General features: G+C 40.5%; 1 protein-coding gene across 2 annotated transcripts in view; it reads right to left on the bottom strand.

Moving 5' to 3' along the window:
• Positions 1-23,298, bottom strand: part of NYAP2 (neuronal tyrosine-phosphorylated phosphoinositide-3-kinase adaptor 2) — a 233,000-nt gene that overhangs the window by 28,154 nt on the left and 181,548 nt on the right. For both annotated transcript variants that reach the window (XM_089672579.1, XM_089672580.1), the window contains one exon: positions 18,140-19,234. In XM_089672579.1, the coding sequence (XP_089528705.1) occupies positions 18,140-19,234 (1,095 nt within the window). The remainder of the gene's footprint in view (positions 1-18,139; positions 19,235-23,298) is intronic.

The following is a 23,298-nucleotide window of genomic DNA, read 5'->3' as shown; positions in this document are numbered from 1 at the left end:
GGAGAAATTGTAAATGTTTATTCAGTTGTATATACAAAACCTTACATTTCACTAATAGTAAGACAGAAACAAAAGCTTATACTGAAAGGTAAGAAAATGAAAAACAAATGTAAAAAACATGAATGAAAAAGTAAAAGTAAAAAGTCTAATTGATGCTGTAAATCATATTAACAAATAATGCTATAACACTGATAGGACCCTGGGGTCTACTCATGCATGAAGATGTTCATAGGAAAGGTTAAAAGCATTGGCAACAGTGCCCACTTTGCTTACACTGTACTCAACTGCCAACTGAATCTACCATATGGCCGTATTACCCTATTCCTAAAAAAAAAAATCAGATTAAAAAATGACAAAGTTATCAAAATAGCTAAACATATAGTGTAGAGATGTTAAGGTTCTTACAACTTAATGTATTTTCTTCATCTGGGAGCACAGCAGCAGCTTGTTACAGACTGCATGGAGATTGTTCTATGTGCCATAGCCAGGACTTTTCTTTTGCAGACAGGGCAGGTGTAAAGCAAACCTGTGCCCAGACCATTGAGCCATCAGCTACTGCCCCAGTGTTATTGATTCTACATACGTTCCCAGTCGCAGATCTTCTCTGTGAACTCTGCATAGCACTGTTACAGCCCTGTGTGCGCTGCCATGTTATGTTACTCTGGAAGAGCTCTGTTTGCTATATTATAACAACCCTGTAAACACATACAGTGAGGAACAGAAGTATTTGAACACCCTGCGATTTTGCAAGTTCTCCCACTTAGAAATCATGAAGGGGTCTGAAATTCACATTGTAGGTGCATTCCCACTCTGAGAGACAGAATTAAAAAAAAAATTCAGGAAATCACATTGTATGATTTTTAAAGAATTTATTTGTCTTGCACTGCTGAACATAAGTATTTGAACACCTAAGAAACAGCAAGAATTCTGGCTCTCAAAGACCTGTTACTGTGCCTTTAAAAAGTCCACCTCTACTCCACTCAATAATCTAATTTAGTAGCACCTGTCTGAGCTCTTTAAAGACACCTGTCCACCCCACAGTCAGTCAGCTGCCAACTACTACCATGGGCAAGACCAAAGAGCTGTCAAAAGACACCAGAGAAAAAATTGTGGACCTCCACAAGGCTGGAAAGGGCTACAGGGCAATTGCCAAGCAGCTTGGTGAAAATAGATCAACTGTTGGAGCAATTGTTAGAAAATGGAAGAGGCTAAAGACGACTGTCAGTCTCCCTCAGACTGGGGCTCCATGCAAGTTCTCACCTCGTGGGGTATTACTGATGATAAGAAAGGTGAGGAATCATCCCAGAACTACAAGGGTGGAGCTGGTCAATGACATGAAGAGAGCTGGGACCACAGTTTCAAAGGTCACTGTCGGTAGAACACTACGCCGTCATGGTTTCAAATCATGCATTGCACGGAAGGTTCCCCTGCTCAAGTCATCACATGTCCAGGCCCGTCTGAAGTTTGCCCATGACCATCTGGATGATCCAGAGGAGGCATGGGAGAAAGTCATGTGGTCAGATGAGACCAAAGTAGAACTTTTTGGTCTAAACTTCACTCATCGTGTTTGGAGGAAAAAGAAGGATGAGTTGCATCCCAAGAACACCATCCCTACTGTGAAGCATGGGGGTGGTAACATCATGCTTTGGGGGTGCTTTTCTGCGAAGTAGACAGGACGACTGCACTGTATTAAGGAGAGGCTGAATGGGGCCATTTATTGTGAGATTTTGAGCAACAACCTCCTTCCATCAGTCAGAGCATTGAAGATGGGTCGTGGCTGGGTCTTCCAACATGACAACAACCAAAAAGCACACAGCCAGGATAACCAAGGAGTGGCTCCATAAGAAGCATATCAAGTTTCTGGAGTGGCCTAGCCAGTCTTCAGTCCTAAATCCAATAGAACATCTTTGGAGGGAGCTGAAACTCGGTGTTGCTCAGCGACAGCCCCGAAACCTGACAGATCTAGCTGAGATCTGTGTGGAGGAGTGGGCCAAAATCCCTGTTGCAGTGTGTGCAAACCTGGTCAAGAACTACAGGAAACGTTTGACCTCTGTAATTGCAAACAAAGGCTTCTGTACCAAATATTAACACTGATTTTCTCAGGTGTTCAAATACTTCTGTTCAGCAGTGCAAGACAAACATATTCTTTAAAAATCATACAACGTGATTTCCTGAATTCTTTTTTTTAATTCTGTTTCTCAGAGTGGGAATGCACCTACAATGTAAATTTCAGACCCCTCCATGATCACATCAAAAAAAGGGGGAAAATCATATTTATAATGTTTTTTATATCTACGCACAAATGTTTGCCTTTCATTTTTATTTTATACTGAATGAGGTGTGTTTTACAAGGCGAAGGTTTACAATCACTTTAAGTGACTGACCATAGCCTACACACAAGGTACTGTCAAAATGCATGCAAGCCAAAATCAAAGATCAAATGAGTTTCTGCCTTATCCTTAAGCTGGTTGTAAAGGCTCAAGGTTTTGTACCTATTGCATTCTATGCATGAAGGTAAAAAACCTTCTGTGTACAGCAGCTCCCCCCAAATACTTATCTGAGTGCCATCACGACCCAGCAATTTGTACAAGAGCCTTGGCTCTCTGGGGCTTCTCTCCCCTCATTGGCTGAGCCATTGGTTCCCGCTGTTGTCAATCACAGCCAGTGAGCAATGAGGAAAGAGAGAGGGCTGAGACGAGCCATGGCTCTGTGTTTGAATGGTCACGCAGAGTAGCAGCTTGGGAGAAAGCCTGCTTGGGTGCCCCCATAGCAGGCTGCTTGTTCTGGGGTCACTCGGCAGGAGGCTGGGGCCAGGAGCACCAGCGAGGGACCTGAGAAGAGAAGGATCAGGACTGCTCTGTGCAAAACCACTGCACAGAGCAGGTAAGTATGGCATGTTTGTTATTTTTTTTAAATTGCCTTCAATATCACTATGACTCAAGGGAAATTGTGGCTGTATGAAAACTAAAATGCCCTCAGTTCTTTCCCTCTCTTTTACCTATTATTCAGGAGCCATTCACACCACGTGTTCTGTGTGTGCTTTCTTAGCTTAGGAAAATTGGCCACATTCCCCCTAAACAAATAAGCACACTTTTAATCAATTGGTGGATGGGTGTGAGATTGTTTCTAGGATATATATATATATATATATATATATATATATATACATACACTATATTGACAAAATATGCCATGACCACGGGTATATAAAATCAAGCACCTAGGTATGCAGACTGCTTCTACAAACATTTGTGAAAGAATGGGTCACTCTCAGGAGCTCAGTGAATTCAAGCGTGGTACCATGATAGGTTGCCACCTGTGCAATAAGTCCATCCATGAAATTTCCTTGCTACTAAATATTCCACGGTCAACTATTAGTGGTATTATAACAAAGTGGGAACAACTAGGAACAACAGCAAGTCAGGCACGAAGTGGTAGGCCATGTAAAATGACAGAGCAGGGTCAGCACATGCTGAAGCGCACAGTGCGCAGAAGTCGCCAACTGTCTGCAGAGTCAATAGCTAAAGACCTCCAAACTTCATGTGGCCTTCAGATTAGCACAACAGTGTGTAGAGAGCTTCATGGAATGGGTTTCCATTGCCGAGCAGCTGCATCCAAGGCTGGCATCACCAAGTACAATGCAAAGCATTGGATGCAGTGGTTTAAAGTTTAGAGGTATGGACCACACTTATCAGAGGTGCTATGCTGAAGCATTGTGACTTTCACAAGTATCTGAACATGTACCTTAGTCGTTAAAAATATAAGTGTCCCAGGGATTCCATTTTTTACTGTCTAACAAAGGCTGTTGCATTTGACACCAAGAGCTGTGTGCCCACAGGTTCCAGTTACATAAATCCAGATCAGCTCATGCATAAGTCCTAAAAGTGGAACTACAATGTATCTTAGCACTATAAACCAAAAGCACTATTTAATTCATTTTTCATATTCAAGAACTCCCCCATCTATTCATGTGCCTATGTTTTATTTTGCTGAGAAATCAATTTGAAAAACACCCTCTAGCATTTCTGGCAGTGTCCATCTTGAGTAAAGGCAGATAATTCATGTAGCATTTACTTCCTGGAATCCATCTGCCCTAAGCTCAGGTATTGGCTGAGCTGAGAACCTCCCTCCTTTCCTGAAGACGGCTGGGATGTATGACTTGTATCATTTGCCTAGGCGTGGAAACCAGGAAATAACTGACGAAATGTACAAAAAAAGTTTAAAACAAGTAAATATAATATAATTTCCTATTGATTTACTGATGCTAGCAGCATAAGGATTAAAAATAGTCCATGTTGATTGAGAGTGAAGTTCCACTTTAATGTGTTTCCTTTGACCTAGACCTATGCTAATAGAGTATAATTCATTTAACTGGAGAGCTAACTACGGGTGGCATAAGGTACAGTCTGTGAGTATAAATACTCTTTTAATGTGACCAACAATACTAAAATAATTAATTGATCATCTTATGTTTTCCCCTTCAACCTCTTTTGCTAATTTTATATATCTGCTACAACATACTGTGACGAAAGGTTTTTAGTGACCTTCACCTCTGAATATCATTAGTAAAATCTGTTTACAGCATGCATCAGTTCTTCCAATAATGTAAAAGTTCATGTGTTGCAACAAAAACACAAATTACAGCCCCTTTTTTGCAGTTATGCCAAACTCCAAAGCCTACCATTAATTGCAGGTAAATTCATACTAATGCACACATGAATAATTTAAATGGAGGATTGTCTGTTAGAGGGCAATCTGGTCATGTGACTTCCTGTTAACTTTTTTGACTCATTTGTATCATGCAGTATCTTCACTGATCGTGAAATGATGACTTAATACTCTTGGTTAAGGCTTGTATAATATGGATCTTAAGTGGATAAGATGACCTCATGCCCCAATTTAAGCAGCAACAAAGCTCAGACATCCTACCAAAGAATAATCTCAGAAGCAGCACTCTAGTTCAAACACAAAAGGTTTTATATCCAATTACTTTCAGTGCAGTGGAACAATGGGATTCAGAATGGCTGCTTAGAGCATTGAAAAAAAGCTTTATTAAACACGTTCAATATAACATTAAATTACAACCTTGCTGGTGTTCAAAGAGTACCCCTTTGAAATTTAACTGTCTTATTAATTTGTTCAAAGCTTGCAGACTTAAAAACATTAATTTACTACATTTCTAATTATATTTTGGTGGTCACTTTTTTTTTACATGTCCAATGTGCAATTTAAAGCAGATTTATCAAAGTATAAAAAAGAAAAATTATTCTTCATAAGGGCTGAAGTGGAATACATTTGTAAGATATATTTCTGGAAAAATATCCTCTGAAAATTATTTTCCTTTTATATATACATGAAATACCTTGATCAGAGCTGTTCCATTAAACTGCACGCGACTGTTAAACACTAATGAGCGGTTCATGTTTGGGAATTTTTGGCCAAACAATTTTCTTAAACACATGCTCCGTTCCTGGAAATTGGCTGTACATGTGAATATTTCTAAATACTCATATACTACAGTATGTAGCCATATTCCTCTTATCAGATTCTATTAGGAGAAATTTCCAGTCAGTAAAAAGCTAAATTGCTTGCTGACTTCAAAAAAGGGGAAGTTAAACTTTAGTTCCTCCTCACCCTGACCTGACCTGCAGAGCCTCTCAGCCCTGACAACAATTTGACCTCCTGACTATAGCACCCAGGCTGCTACTCAGCCCTCCTCTCTAACAATTAGGATTATAGCCCCCCCTAGCTAACTAGGAGGGTGCTACAGGGGCTTTTTGTCTTTTTTTTATGGTTTATTTGAGGTCAACAGACGCTTTTATTGGCTACCCTATCCATAGCAAACTTTTTCTTTTTTTTGCATGACTTACATGTAAAAAAAATGTTTTTTTAGGGGTGGTATTTGGAGTTGTTCTTTTAATGTGGGTACATATTGATTTTTATTTTATTTCATGTTGTTAAGACATTTAAATTAGATGAAAATGCTTTTTCAGGCTTCTAAATTCTTTTGTTTTTTTTTGTATATGTTATTATTTTTTTTGGTTTGGTGAAGCAGTTACATATCACTGACCATCTTGCTAGCAGGGTGATGTGTGTTAAAAAATTTAGTAATATGCCAAAAAAGTGGTCTTTAGGGGTAAGATTTTAAACCTTTTTATTGGCTTTTAATGTTTATTGTAAGTCATTCAACCCTTGTATCATATGTGCCAAAATGGTTTAGGCGGTTATACATCCTTTCATTGTCTGTTTCACAAAGGTGGCTACAAATTTTTTGGCAGTGTTAGTATGGTAATAATTTTATATCTGTCTGTGGACATGTTTCTGGCGGTGTCAGTATGGTACAGATTTTATATCTGTGGACATAATTATGGATGGTAATAAACTGTAATGTTACTCATTACTTCAACAGATCAATATGAAGTTAAATTTCTATATTTGGTTAAAAAAACACTGATGTGAATAAAAAGTATTATTCTATTACTTTTTCAGCAGTTTTTGTTGTGCTTTTTTTAAATAGCAATCAGCTCCGGGTGCCAATCTTACACCACTGGTATGATCTGTAATTTTTTAATTCTTAATGAGTGCATGACAGAAACTGACCAGCAGCAGGACAGTTTTGAATCAGAGAGAACAAGGACAGCCATGGTGAACTAATACCTAATTCTTTTCTGCCAGCCAAAGTAGTCCATTACTGTTTAATGAGAAATAATGTGTCATTGATAGGAGTGCTGCTGCCATATCTAAGCTGGGGTTATTGTAAAACAGTAAATCAATATGCTGTTGCTATGACTGACTGTAAAAATCATACTGTTCTGCAACACCAGAATGTATGTATTTTCAATATTGCCCTCAAAATGCTGCTGTATGATGTTTTATTATTTTTTTATTTTTTGCATGACAGTGCCCATGCCTTTTATGAACAGCAGTTTGCCTATGTGCTCTAAAAATGGCTATACTTTACCAAGATGCATCCCTCACAAATCCCACGACTACTGAAGAAGTGAATAATGAAATATCTTAACACAGCTAGTAGAATTAAATGAATATGAAACCGCAAACACAATTACTTATTAATAAAAGTTAGGAACGCCTAGATTTCATTAGTCCCAACACTTTTAGTGATATATTTCATTTGTTGGTGTGTGCTCTGCCATCAGAAAAGCAATAATGCCAAAAATGAACAAGTGATTGGATCAGACAGTAATATCCTGAAGTACCATATGGTGATCACCTCGAAGGTCATTGTTAGCGGCTGATAAAGATCAGTAGCAGCAGAACACGGAAAGAGGACAAATATGAGCATGCATATACTGTCTGATGTGTCAAAATTTTAGTTTAACCCCAGCTTCTTACCAAATGACAAAGATACTGAAATACTGAAAACGGGATTTCTGAGAAAACTGGAATACCCTGTGTTTGATTGGAGCCCCTTTGGGTAGACAGGCAATGCAACCACCCTTGCTCACAGCAACCTGGCATGCAATATTCTGCGCCTTTCATTACTATTTAAAATGTGGACTAAGGATGTACCTTTCAAATTTGATGGCTCTTATGATCACGCTGGAATTACACTGGCAAGCGGTATCATAGGTGAAATCTGCAACTGCAGCTCTTGTTCTGACAAAGCATTTCCTGGTAATCCCCTTTAAGCAATTCTAGCTCAGAATTAACTATTTTTTGGCCATGTTTTTTCTTGAAAAATAATAACTTACAGTTGCTACTTACGTACACTACTCTAGCCAACATCCCTTAGAGCGCACTTAGGGGTGAATATATAAAAAAAAATTGCAAAGCTATTCGCCCTGTGAATCTGCATGTGCATTTGAATGGAGATAAAGATCATAGTAAATGAGTATATTTCCTGTGATAAGTGGCCATAATGGTGTGGTATATTCCTGATCTCCAAGAATGGATACATTAAAACTGGAGAGAAAATAGTCTGAGAACATTTGTTTTTGCCCCTATTTGCACAAAACAAATGTACATGTAGTTTCACAGGGGAATAGCTCTGCAAACGTTTTACAGTAATACACTCTCCACCCTTTCCACGTAATCTGCACTAAACACTTGTAATGCTTTTGCCATTACCTCTAACTAGAGATGAGCAGATTAATTAAAAGGATTGGAATATATGTATTCAGATTTGTTCATTCTTTAACGACCACACTACCACCAGTAAACTACCACTCTGGACATCAATTTCTGGTGTTTCATTTAAAGCTGTTATTCCAGATAAAGCCCTTGGGCAGCAAGTATGTCCCTTAACCAGTTGCCATCCACTCTATAGCAGCTTGACTGCTACAGGGCGGACTCCCTGTGCAAAATCACGTATATATACACATGACCTGCGCTACCGCCATAATCGCGGGTAGGGGGTGTGTGCGCGCCTACCTACTCAGTGATGCTGTGATTCTGTGCTGCACTGATCAGTCAACAGATTCAGGCCAGTGATGTTTGGCCTGAATCTGCTGAGTGCTCAGTGCCCTATCACAGATCTTCTGGTGCCTGTGTTTACATTACACAGGTTCAGGAAGTGATGCAATGAAAGCAGATCCACATGAGTCAAAAGCACTACACCTTACAGTAAAATCACAGCTAGGTCACTTTTATCCCCCATTTATCCCCTTCACTGTCCTGTCACCAGTGTCATTAGTACAGTGCAGGGGCAGACTGACAACTCATGGGGCCCTCGGGCAATAGTGGATCATGGGTCCCAGGTACCAGGGGCATCTCATGGGGCCCCCTACTGACCCCGGGCCCTCGGGCAGTGCCCGAGTTTCTAAATGGTCAGTCCGCCCCTGATACAGTGTACAGATTTTTTTACTGATCACTGTCACCGGCAACTTTAGATAGTGTTAGCGTCAGTTAGCGTACCTCCCAGATGTTGCCCGCCACTACATCAGTGATCACATTTAACCTTTTGATTGCCAGGAACATGCTCACATACACAATTAACCTCCATTGCTAGTATAGTGTCTGAATGGATCAATATCTTTGATCCGTTCAGACACTATACCAGCGTTCACAATAGTATAGTGTCCCCAAAATGCAGCATTAGCAGGATCAGCCCCGACACCTGCCAGCACCTGCATTTAGCCCCTCCGCTTAACCCCCCCTCCCCCCTTCTTCCCCAGCAAGTGCAGTGTCAGTAGATCACTGTCACTTGATACATTGCACACAAAACTGCAGGGTTAGCAAAATCAGGCATGATCTCTGCTTTCACTAGCAGGTAAATTTTTTTCTAGTGCTTCAAGCAGTCACTGACAGCCTGGTGCTCTTTTTCCCGTCACACTAGCTACCTTTACATTTAGTGGCCAAAATGTCCAACAAAAGGTACACTAGTGAAGAGGCCTACAGGATTCTGAGTATGTCAGATGAGACCGAAGGGGAAGCCTCACTGACAGAATCAGGCTAAGAATACGAATCTGTAGACAGCAGCAGCACCCTGACAGATAGCTCAGACGATGGAGTAGAGTTCCCTGCTAAGGTCAGGTGTACCTGATCCCATTCCAAGGTTTCTGAGATGTTAGAATTGCATGATGATTCTCATTTGCAGCAGAATGCCAGTACTAGTGCTGCTCTACCTTTTGGTGAACTGGCGAGCACCAACGGCCAAGTACATCCTGGTCTTTTACATATCAGCACTGCAGTATCACTTGGGTATGTGGGCAGTCCCATAAGTGCAGTACAAGCTGGTGCGGTGGCTAGCACAAGTAGTGTCCCACAGCCACCAAGAATTTGCACACAGGCCCATAGCGCCCATAGTGTCCTTCCAGATGTGCTTGCAAATCCTGATTGGCAGGCCACAAATTCTGCAGCACCCGTACTTCCCCCTTTCACTGCCCAACCCTGAATTCAGGTGGAAAAAGCAAATTTAACTACTCCCCTTGATTTTTATATGCACAACAATTTATCACTGCTAACCCAAATTCAAACCTTGCCAGACCATTTGCATGGAAACCTATTACAGTTTCCAAATTTAAAGTTTTTTGGGTCCTAACCCTCAACATAAGCATTAGAAAAAAAAATGAATTGCAGCTGTACTGGTCCACAGACCTGATTCATCATATGCTCGTGTTCTCTGCTGCCATGGCCAGGCATAGATATGAGAATATAATGCGATTAATGCATCTCAGTGACAATACACTATGCCATCCTCGGGGTGACCCTGAATATGAAAGGCTCCACAAAATTCGGCTCCTTGTAAATCACCTTATCCAAAAATTTGCAGATGTCTATATTCCCCAGCAAAACATCTGTGTTGATTAATACCTCATTAGTTTTCCTGGCCGCCTTGCATTCAAACAATTTCTCCCCAGCAAGCGTGCCAGATATGGAGTCAAAATGTATAAGACCTGTGAGAGGGCAACAGGCTATACATGTAATTTTTGAATTTATGAGGGAAAAGATAGTCACGTGGAGCCCCCCGGATACACCAGACTACATGGGGAGCAGTGGCAAGATAGTTTGGGACTTGGTGTCATCCTTTTTCGATATGGGGTACCACTTAGCCAGAGAAAATGTTTATACAAGCGTGCCACTATTTAGACATTTATACAATCTTTGAATTGGCGCATGTAGCACCGTGCAACCTAACCACCATGGCTTCCCCCAACGGTTTGTAAATAAATACCCATCTTAGAATGGGGGAAAAAGCCTGCTTGATAAATGATGAATTGCTCGCAGTGAAGTGGAAGGACAATCGGGATGTTTTCATCCTGTCTTCCATTCACACAGACACGACCATCCAAATTTCCACGGCAGCTGGTGTTGTTGAGAAGCCCCTCTGTGTCTACGACTATAATCTTAACATGGGAGGGTGGACTTCAATGACCAGATGATTAAGCTGTGCTTAATTTCCCAAAAAGCCAGACACTGGTACAAAAAAGTGTCTGTTTATTTATTTCAATTGGCTATGTACAACACTTTTGTGGTTTACAAAGCAACTGGATGAAGTAGATTCTTCTTAAAATTCCAGGAACACATCATCACAGCCTTTTTGTATCCAGAAGGTGCTGTGGCTCAAACTCCCAACCCAGATGCAGTGAGCTGATGCCATTCCAGGTACCACAACCCAATGGACACCCCAAAAAAGATGTGTCTGTAGCAGACACGGAATTAGGCGTGACACCTGCCTCTGCTGTACTGGCCAACCTGATCTCTGCCTCAAGGACTGCTTCCGTCGCTACCATACACTAATGAACTATTAGTATATAGAGTACAGCACAGTCTAGGACACATATATACACAGAGTCTCGAAATATGTTAGGTAGTAGGTAGTCAGGAAACTGGCTATCACATTTTGAGAGACCCTACCATCTGGATGTTAGTTTTAAAAAAAGTTTTAAAAAGCTTAAAAAAAAAAAAAAAATAAGTTATAAAAAATAAAAAAAGTTACAAAAAATAATAAAATAAACAAAAATAGTTATTGCTGTATTAAGTTACTGTTTTATCGCTACTGTTTTATTGCTAACTGTTGCTGTTTTCTTTGCAGGAATGCCATTCAGCTGCAGCATCTGTTTATTCTGGCAGCAACAGGGTTTTGTTCTCAGAATATATGTGTGTGTAGCAGCGCATAAGTGTTGCAGTACTATTGGATGAGATTTTTCATCCGTAGTTAAACAAAAACATGAATACCCAAGCATGGGGGCCTGGGGTGGCCAGTGGGTGGATGGCCTCTATGCTTCGCCATATACAGTCAGGTCCATAAATATTGGGACATTGACACAATTCTAACATTTTTGGCTCTATACACCACCACAATGGATTTGAAATGAAACTAACAAGATGTGCTTTAACTGCAGACTGTCAGCTTTAATTCAAGGGTATTTACATCCAAATCAGGTGAACGGTGTAGGAATTACAACAGTTTGCATATATGCCTCCCACTTCTTAACGGACCAAAAGTAATGGGACAAATGGCTTCTCAGCTGTTCCATGGCCAGGAGTGTGTTATTCCCTCATTATCCCAATTACAATGAGCAGATAAAAGGTCCAGAGTTCATTTCAAGTGTGCTATTTGCATTTGGAATCTGTTGCTGTCAACTCTCAAGATGAGATCCAAAGAGCTATCACTATCAGTGAAGCAAGCCATCATTAGGCTGAAAAAACAAAACAAACCCATCAGAGAGATAGTAAAAACATTAGGCGTTGCCAAAACAACTGTTTGGAACATTCTTAAAAAGAAGGAATGCACCGGTGAGCTCAGCAACACCAAAAGACCCGCAAGACCACGGAAAACAACTGTGGTGGATGACCGAAGAATTCTTTCCCTGGTGAAGAAAACACCTTTCACAACAGTTGGCCAGATCAAGAACACTCTCCATGAGGTAGGTGTATGTGTTTCAAAGTCAACAATCAAGAGAAGACTTCACCAGAGTGAATAAAGAGGGTTCACCACAAGATGTAAACCATTGGTGAGCCTCAAAAACAGGAAGGCCAGATTAGAGTTTGCCAAACGACATCTAAAAAAGCCTTCACAGTTCTGGAACAACATCCTATGGACAGATGAGACCAAGATCAACTTGTACCAGAGTGATGGGAAGAGAAGAGTATGGAGAAGGAAAGGAACTGCTCATAATCCTAAGCATACCACCTCATCAGTGAAGCATGGTGGTGGTAGTGTCATGGCATGGGCATGTATGGCTGCCAATGGAACTGGTTCTCTTGTATTTATTGATGATGTGACTGCTGACAAAAGCAGCAGGATGAATTCTGAAGTGTTTCGGGCAATATTATCTGCTCATATTCAGCCAAATGCTTCACAACTCATTGGATGCTGCTTCACAGTGCAGATGGACAATGACCCAAAGCATACTGCAAAAGCAACCAAAGAGTTTTTTAAGGGAAAGAAGTGGAATGTTTTGCAATGGCCAAGTCAATCACCTGACCTGAATCCGATTGAGCATGCATTTCACTTGCTGAAGACAAAACTGAAGGGAAAATGCCCCAAGAACAAGCAGGAACTGAAGACAGTTGCAGTAGAGGCCTGGCAGAGCATCACCAGGGATGAAACCCAGCGTCTGGTGATGTCCATGCATTCCAGACTTCAGGCTGTAATTGACTGCAAAGGATTTGCAACCAAGTATTAAAAAGTGAAAATTTGATTTATGATTATTATTCTGTCCCATTACTTTTGGTCCCTTAAGAAGTGGGAGGCACATATGCAAACTGTTGTAATTCCTACACTGTTCACCTGATTTGGATGTAAATACCCTCAAATTAAAACTGACAGTCTGCAATTAAATCACATCTTGTTCGTTTCATTTCAAATCCTTTGTGGTGGTGTATAGAGCCAAAAATGTTAGAATTGTGTCCATGTCCCAATATTTATGGACCTGACTGTATATTTAATCACATTTTTTGCACATTGTTTAATAAAAAAGTTGTTTTATTGAGTTACTGTTTTATTGTTAACCAATGCTGTTTTCAGTGCAGGAATGCCATTCAGCTGCAAGACCGATCTGTTTATTTTGACAGCAACAGGGTCTTGCTCTCAGAATATACAGTACGCAAGTGTGTGCAGCGCTATTGGATAAGATTTTTCATCCGCAGTTAAAAAAGAGCATATATGCCAAAGCATGGGGGCCTGGGGTGGCGAGTGGGTGGATGACCCCTGTGCTTCGGCATATATTTAAAAAAAAAAAAAAAAATTGGCATAGATTTCTTCGATGTGAATAGAGAAATCTGTTTTAGGTTTTTTTTTTTCATTCAGCCCACAGGCTGAACGACAAAAAAAAGAACATTTCATGTGTGCCTGGATGGATGCAGGATGGTATATTTAAATAGTGGGCATAACACACACTTTTTCTGGCAGAGATTTCTTCTCTTTTTTTCATTAAGCCCACAGGCTGCATAAAAAAAAAAAGAATATAGCATATATACTCAACGAGGACCCGCAACGTACTCGTACATCACTGGACTTTGAGTGGTTATACCAGGGTATGCCTTCCACGGCTTTCTCCGGCAGTCCCGTGCCATTAGGGGAAATTGAGAATGCAGCCGGTGTTTCTGCCAGCTGACTATTGAAGTAGATTGGTGACCGGAATGGTGCCAATCATCTCTATAGTCTAAGAAACTGAAAGCTAAAAGCATTTCATCACTTCAGTTTAGCCGGATATAAAGAGTGTCATTTTTAAATTGGGAAAGCATCTGATCACACCGACCTTGGTGAGATCAGATGATGTAAGGGCAGAGGAGATATCTAGAGTCTAATAGACCCCAGATTTCTTAAAAAAGAATACCTGTCACTGCCTATTGCTGTCACAGGGGATATTTTACACAGCAAACTATAGTATACACACAATATATCTGAACATCGATAAATCCTGATGTACTGACAGCCGGTGTTTCTGCCAGCTGACTATTGAAGTAGATTGGTGACCGGAATGGTGCCAATCATCTCTATAGTCTAAGAAACTGAAAGCTAAAAGCATTTCATCACTTCAGTTTAGCCGGATATAAAGAGTGTCATTTTTAAATTGGGAAAGCATCTGATCACACCGACCTTGGTGAGATCAGATGATGTAAGGGCAGAGGAGATATCTAGAGTCTAATAGACCCCAGATTTCTTAAAAAAGAATACCTGTCACTGCCTATTGCTGTCACAGGGGATATTTTACACAGCAAACTATAGTATACACACAATATATCTGAACATCGATAAATCCTGATGTACTGACAGCCGATCTCATTACTTGAGGCCCAAAAATGCCACGACAGTACAAATACCCCCCAAATGACTGCTTTTCGGAAAATTAGTAAGAGACATAGCAAGTTTTTTGTTATAATTTTGTGGAAAATTAAGAAAATAAAAATAAAAATTTATAATGCAGTACAGCTTCATCATATAACTAGTGTATCGGTGATCAGGGACACCGAATGGTGACAGTATGTAAAAAAAAGAAAATGTAATAATTAAACATTTCATTTTTTTAAATTATTTTTTTCTTACTCCTGTGACCAGAGCAGTACAATGTTACCATAGCAACATTGTACTACTTTGGGCAAGTGATCAGGACTTTTTTTTTTTTTACACATTATGACTGTTTATACCAGTGAAGTTCACTGGGATAAATAACCATTTTTACTGAATGAAACTGATTCATTCAGTAGTTATATTTGTGATCAGCTGTGATTGGCTGCAGCTGATCACATGGTGCAGATGGGTAGTGATTGGCCCTGTCTTTACCATGTGATCCCCGTGACCACTCACAGCTAGCAACACAGTTGTAAGCAATGAAAGGAAGCCATCTATTGTTTACAACTGTCATGTGATCTGCTGTGATTGGTCACAGCGAACACATGACTTTGGCAGCACATTTTTAAGCCTCTGCTCACAGACTCCATGAACACCAGGCCAGGGTTGAAGGAAAGAGACCCTTGTACTCATTAACATGGCAAGGTGCCCTCCCAATGTTGAAGGCACGTGGCTTGGTATAGTTCAGGAAAAGGGGGTGCGCATTCATCCCATCACACATACTGACTAGCCAGGCCACATGCTCAAATAAAGGTTTAGTATGGATTTTGTGGGGGACCTCACATCATTGTTCTTGTTTTGAATGAGGCACCCTAGGATCTAGTATGGATTTTTTTTGGGGGGGGGTCTACTTTGTTGTCATTCTTGCAGTAGGATGTACGGCCGTAAAAACTGCATTTTAGAAATAAAAAAATGCCAATAATTTTCCCTCCAGTATTTTTTTCCTAAAAACAACATAGTGACCCCCACAATGTCTCCCAAAGTGCATACAAGACCCTTAAAGCTCTAGTATTTTGGGATGACTGCATGACTTTTTTTTAGAATGAAAACCAAGCTGGCTGGGAAATGTAATTTACTGGCAATTTAAAAGACATTTTTTGTAAATGTCTTTTACTGTAGTACATTGTACACAACTACTTTAACGCATCAGCAAATGAAGCCTTCCACTGTACCTGTTGTCAGGGACTGCGGGTCTCGCAGCGGCGCACAGGTCTGCACATACACAGATTGCCAGGTGCACTAATGTGCAGGCACTAGGACCTGGGCATCGGCGTCGACAATTGCACCAATGACTGTGCAGGGTGCACTATTTAAACTGGCCAGATGGTGACTAGGTTGCCGCAAGGTCTAGTTCCTGTACCCGTGTTCTGAAGTGTGTTCCTGTTGCCCATCCTGCTTGTCCTGATTTGTGTTGACCTTCTCCTGCTCTGACCCCCGGCTCGTCCCTGCCTGTTGTATATTACTATTGGACCTCCCATTGCTGAACCTTGGCTCGTGACCCGGCTGCTCTCTGTCTACTGTTTTGTACCTACCTGCCTCCACCATTACCGACCTGGCTAGTCTGACTACGCTCATTCCTGACTGTCATCCATCCATCCCGCTTGGGACCTGGACTTGTCAGCCTCTTCACAGCAGGCTCACCCCCCCAGCACGTACCCTCGGCGGGACCCCTCTACCACAGTTGGGTGCACTCAGGGGTCGCAACCTGGTTTCAGTCTCGCATCAAGTCCATCCCCACCATCAGGGGCTCTGGTGAAAAGGCAGACTGGGACTTAGACTCCGCGTCTTGGGGAATCCCGTTCTGTGGATCACTAGAGATTCCGCCGGGCGGTGCCTGACACCTGTGCATTATACAGTGTTTAGGTGGTGCCAGAGGGAGTGTCATGGGCCCTGGCTTGTGCTTCTCTAGTTATTGAGGATAGAAATTACAAGAAACAAATCTATCTGAATTCTTTACCATCAGTAAAACAATAGTTTGGAGTGAAAACATATATACACGCATCCACAGAAGATTATATGTGAATCTATCTATGGACACACATTAATGAAACATTTAGGTTTTTCACACAAACTACATAAGTTACTTAGTCAAAGGAAGTTATGATCAGCAGTTTATGCAACCTAAAACTGTCTATACATTGGTCAGCTTTTTTCATTCAACCAGCAGGTTCAATGAAAAAACATTGACCCGATTCTCCCATTCGCACATTCAATGTGAATGCAGGAATCCATCCCGCTGTGTCATTGTATTCTGAGAGCGGAGAGACTCCACTAACATCAGAATACACAGATCAGCACTGCAGCCTATTGACTGTGGTGCTGATCGAGTGAGAATATACCAACAGGGTGGTTGTAGATGGGTGTGTAAACCTGTGCCTATTTGTCAAGTTTTAAACTAGTGGATTGTATTTTGACTTTATGTTATTTTATTGCAACTGTTGTGTATGCTTGGTTCCACAAAATGTATCATGCAGAGCTATGCTCAGCAACCTGTTTAAAATATGCCATTGCTAGGACATGTTTATGCCATGATTTTGAGTTGATATTGATAACATTTTTATTCATCTGCACCTCTACATGTATATAGAAAGAATCGAATCTCCTGGGAGGTTATGACAATTGTGAGTTTTAAATTTATAAATTGAGTGAAGAGGTTGAGGAGATCTTTTCCTTTTTTAAGAGATTTTGTCAATGAAACAATTTCTTGCAAAATTTTGGGAGTTTCATTTCTATTATTCTTCTTGTTTGTTATCATTTTGTTTGAGAGTCACACATCATTTTTAGGTAGTATGAGGGCATGTGGCAATTACGTTTTATTTGAATTGTTGGATGGCTTAGTTCCTTTCTTGAGGAAATCAGGAAGAAGAAATCTAGGTAATTTCAACATACTGTAGTTAGTGAGGTTGAAAAAAGACACTAGTCTATATAGTTCATCAAACAAGAAAAAGATATTGAAACCCCCCAATATACACAATCCTATACCCACAACTGATACAGAGGAAGGAAAAAAAAACCAAATCGAATTTGCTCCAGTGGAGGGAAAAAAATTCCTTTTGGGAGGCAATCGGCTATTCCCTGGATCAACTACCCCTGGTGTTATTACCTCTAAATATTGATATCCAGTTATGTTATGTGTATTTAGGAGTGCACCCAGGCCTTTTTTAAAACAGTCTACAATTTGGTCATCCCAAAAGACTGCATCTTTAAAAAACTTAAAGTAGCCACTGAAGGATATAATTTAAACTTCAAACTTTCTGCACTAGTTGATGGATAACATGATACAATACAACTTTGCTGTTGTACCTATTTGATGTACTATAATAACATTTGGTAAATAAACTCTATGAAAAGCAGTTAGTCCTATTTACATTTTACACTTACTTTCTGAAGGTTCTTTAGAACGTCTTCCACTGGAGGGCTTCCTTAGCAGACTCCTTCCTGAGGTAAAGAGGTTTGATAATTCCTCAAGGGGGCTTGTTGGTGTTCTGGAACGTGAGCTGCTTTGAGACGCACAATAAGTACTGGTAGATGAATTCATTGACTTCCCTTCTTGTGGCGTGTTTCTGCCAGTAGAATGAGGCACTGATGGAGAACTTCTTGACAGACTTCCTGAATGCACTGAATCATAAGGTGGAGGTCGTTTGAGGCTTAGAGGAGTCAGTGATCTACCCATGCTCACAGGGGAAGGAGAAGCAGAATGACTTTTAGGATAACCATGAGGAGACTGTGTTCTGTATGTTGTTGAAGCATGTGGTGGTGAAGAAGAATGCCCAGATGAAGTATTTCCATGAGCCACCACTGCTTGGTCTTTCTCCACTTTCTGATGCCCTGGAATGTGTGCTGTATGTGAAGATGGTGAACTAGCAGTTTGCTGCTTTATGTAAGACACGTTTTCTAATACAGGAAGCTTTGCCACTTCAAGAGGAGTTAGAGGAGATTCATCTGAATTTGGTGAACACTGTGCTGGTGCTGGTGGAAACACCAATAAAGGAGGCCTTTGAGAGAGTAGATTTGGAAAAGGAGGAGGGATATCACAAGTCTGGCCTTTGGGAGTGGATGGCACTGAGGACTTGGTGAATTCTAAATCAGGCACTGTGGGAGTAGGACACTGAGAAGAACAACTAACATGATCCATTTCATAAAGACACCTGGAATCTTGGCTAACATCATCAAATATAGGATATTTCATTTCTTCATACACTGCCTCGCACTGGTCTTCAGCATCTTTTTTAAAGTCTCTTAATATATTCCCTACCATTTCTATATAAACAGGTTCTTCATCATCTCGGTCTAGAGCAGCACTGCTTAGTTGAGATGACGATAGTTCTCTAAACAGACTTCTCTTCACTGGACCATGCTTTTTAATGTATGTTTCATCAAATGATGTGCTGAGATGGGTTGTTGGGTTCCGTTTGGGTTTGGGTGGAGGAATCTTCTTTGTGTACTCATCACTGTGAGGTCTTTGCTTTGCTGCCACTGGGAAATCAATAAAAAAAAATTAAAGAAAAAAGTATAAAGACAAAATACTATAACAGGTTTACATAGTTAAAGGATATTTATGGCCTCAGCATTTACCTGGAATAGAAGCCACTAATGCAAGCAGTGATTTAATTACTCTCTACTGCATATTATTCGGGAAGCAATGAAACATTTACTTAGATTCACTGTGACTGATATGACTGCTCTAGAGTTATTACAATGTTTACAGCCTGGAGACAACAGCAACATTTGAAGGTTTTACAGCTTAGTTTGTAAAGACTGGGATGAGAGATTCTCTATGAAGAGAAGATAAAGACAACCTGTGCTTTCCCTACTGGCCATTAGCCTATACTTAACTTTTTATGCACCTGTGCAGCTGCCAAGAGTGAAGAAAAGTCCTATCTAAGCTACAAATGTCCAGAGTCATAGCTTAAACAGGGTGAGTGAGTCACGTTTCAGAGTTAAGCTGCAAGGGAGAAAAAGAAAAGTAAGAATATTCTGGGAAGGGGTAGAGGATAAAAACAAGACTACTGTGTTACCCTAAATGGGAAATCCGGGTTTGCTTTATAGAAGATTTGTATTCAACTGGTCTCATACAGTCTAGCTATATTAACAGTCTTGCTGAGGTGAAAAAAGAATGACTAATACAGAGGCTGAAAAAAGCTACCTTTCTTGAAGAAAATCCTACCCTAGTTTCTTCCAGTGGGACTTGCTTAGCCTAAAGCCTAAGTACTTTGTGATGTCATCTCTGGAGCTTTGGAGGAATGGAATCCACTGTTGCAAACCCTCCTCTTGGAGCTCAACTCCAACTTGGGCAAAAAGTAGAAAAATCATTCCCAAACATCTTAACCATTTCATGATGAGGGTAAAACAAATCCTAACACCTGAACACAGTTTTGCAACCAACCTTTAATAAACTTTATTATGGATGCAATACATTTTATACTTAAACCTAATTATTTCTGTGTCAACACACTTTATATTTGCAGTTAATTGGGATAGTTATAGGCACAAGGATTGCAGCCAGTTTTGCCAATCTATATATAGCTGACTTGGAGGCCAATCTGGACAACTACTAGCAAATGTTGTGCTCTGGAAAAGATTAATTGATGATGTGATCTGCATCTGGAGAGGAACTTTATTTATTCTTGGAGCATCTGAAAAAAATGCATACACCCTACATGTTACCTGCTACATCAATTCAGTAAGTAATAATCTTGATTTAAAGATTTTTGTGGAAAACAACATGATTTTAACTAAGAACTTCAGAAAAATAGTAGACTTCAACAGTTTTAGCCTTAATATCAGTTGCCATTTACAGAGATGGTTAATTAGCATTCTTAAAGGCCAGTATATGCAATTGAAAAAAATGTACAAAATTATATAGCATCCCCACAGTCTTATTTCCCTCTCAGCCCTAGATGCTAGCACAATGTGTTTCACTTCACAAAATTAAAAAATAAAAATAAAATAATGTGCAGTATTTATCTGCTATAAATCATATACTAAACTGTATATAACAATAATGCGGGGAAAAATGTGGCATAATGTACCATACAAAATACAGGGACCAATTCTAATAAAGAAAAAAAAAAGTTTCTCAAAACCTCATAATAATCATAAATTAGTACCCTTAAAACGTTTAATCCCAGTGAGTTTATATAGTCTGTAATATTCATAAATAAAAAGTCCACAGTGCAAAAACACTAAATTGTTCATTGTGCTATTGTATTCCCATACACAGTGAGATCTCCCCCTTAATCAGTGCTGTATACCACTTCAACACCCAGCGTCACGCACAGCTCAACAGAGATGTTGGACCTCTAAGTTATAGGAGGTTAATATCAGCCTCATCAGCACTCAAGAGATGCGATTACAATCATTCATTTCCATCTAGCTTCAAACCCACTCCTCCCCAGTAAACAACGAATGCAGTTCTCTTCTCAAGGAAACATTAAGCTAACAGGCATTGGATTTTATTTACCAAAACTAGAGAGTGCAAAATCAGGTGCAGCTCTGCACAGAAACCAATCAGCTTCAAGTTTTTTTGTCAAAGCTTAATTGAACAAGCTGAAGTTAGAAGCTGATTGGCTACCATGCACAGCTGCAACAGATTGTCCACTCTCCCACTTTAGTAAATCAACCCCATAGTGTTCTCCACCATAAACCATTTATTATTTCTAGTTTTTAATATTAAAGCTCATATATAAATACATTTTTCGTGTTTTTATATTTTTACTTTTTTCTTTCCCCCTTTTTATCTTGATTTTTCCTTTTTCTTTTTTAATGTGTCACAAGAAATCATGTTATTCTTACTGGCACTGGTGGCTTTTGAGTGAAGAAAGAGACTGGTGGCAATCCAACTGAAACATATCGGAATAGGGCAGAAGGTGACATCACCATCAGAGCAATAGCACTGCACGTGTGCTGGTCAATTTTGAAGTGGTGCAGAGGCTTTTTTTGGGCTGGAGTAGGGCAGAATGTCAGTGGCCAGAACACTGCCAATATATCCCTCACCTGTCATTTTTTTCCCCCTTGCTTTACTCTATCGTATGTGGGATATCTCTTTACTCACACAAGCAAGTTTTATGAGACTGACACTGCAAGCCTGGTGAATTTATTTGTTACCACTCTGCAGCCAGCAGGATATGTTAGTGTTTTGTTGTTTGTTGGGGTGGTCTTGCACTGTGAGGTCTGATTGTATGGTCTCTGTGCAGTGTCCTTTGTAATTACTAGAGCTATATGGTGGGAGGTCACACCTAGTCTATCCAGCCAATCTGTGTCCAATCTGGCAGGCCCTTGCACTGCATGTTTGTTGGTGGATCAATGGGGAGATTGTGCAGTCAGATTGTATGGTGTAATGTGAGTTTAACATATTATGATTGTTTAGTGTGAGCGCTGCTTGATCTTTTAAGTGATTTTCAGAACAGTTGCATTCAAGGCATGCCATGAATGATAACTGCCACAGCTGCTCAACTGAACTGTCAAGCCATAGTATGGGGTCATAACTGATCACATGTTGAGCATCATGGCAATTGCAGATCAAATAGAGGCTAAAAGATGGCAGCTTCCTTGGCTGTAAAGAATAAGAGGGTTTAGTTCTGCTTTAGAGGAATGGAGAAACTGATGCCAAAGGATCCAGATACTATCCTTTCATAACCCTTATTTAAAGAGCTCCTAGGGCTTATGCATTCAGCTCTATGCTATAGTGTAAACAAATTAGTCAAGATTGTCTTATTTCCTGAATGAGACTTCCATCAGTGATTATGCAGAGAATGCTTTGGCTTAAATGTTAGTCTGCAGAACAGCAATTAAAAACTGCTTGCTACACATGCTTTTTGATCATGAATGTCTCTTTTGTACCTCTTTGGAGACCCTCATATAAAATGTTACTGGGGGTAAAAGTACTAATTGCCCCTAACAATACAAGCCTAAACTACTACTAGAAAGACTTCTTGCCCCTCTGAGGCCAAGAGAAGATTATTTTGTTATTCCTAGGGTTTAACCTCTGAAGCTAGAACCAAACCAGTGGCCAAGTTTAACCAGAAACCCTATACCTTAAATCTCGCAAACCTTAAGACAGGTCCTCTTTGGCATAAACAAATGCTCCCACTTTCCAAAGTGTGGAATGCCTGTTGGCCTTTGTGTCAGGGAGCGAGGAGCCAGACACATAAGGAGGTGCAATTAAAGGTAGGTTTATTTACACAGAAACAAGGCAAGAGTCTATGCAAGTCCGACAGCAACAGCGGATGACTTGGTAGGACAGAAGTTCTCCTGCCGAGGTCGTCTTCCAGGATAATCAAGTCGAGAACCAGCGGGAATCGTAGCCAAAGCCGGGGTCAGAACCCAGGAAGAATGGTCGCCAGAGCCGGGGGCAGAAGCCAGGAAGAATGGTCGCCAGAGCCGGGGTCAGAAGCCAGGAGGAGTCTTAGCCAAAGCCGAGTCGGTATCCAGAAGAGCAAAGAGTTAACTAAACAGGAGCTTGCTGCTGTGCAACAGACAGGACACGAATGCAATGGACAGCTGCAAACAGCAGACTTAAATGTGATAAGCCGCCACCT

This window comes from Staurois parvus, unplaced genomic scaffold (genome assembly GCF_062004578.1).
Source record: "Staurois parvus isolate SC_StPar_1 unplaced genomic scaffold, SC_StPar_1.0 ptg000131l, whole genome shotgun sequence".
Classification (NCBI taxonomy): Eukaryota; Metazoa; Chordata; class Amphibia; order Anura; family Ranidae; genus Staurois; species Staurois parvus.
The sequence above is the reverse complement of the archived record's forward strand: the minus strand, read 5'-3'. Positions and strand labels throughout refer to the sequence as shown.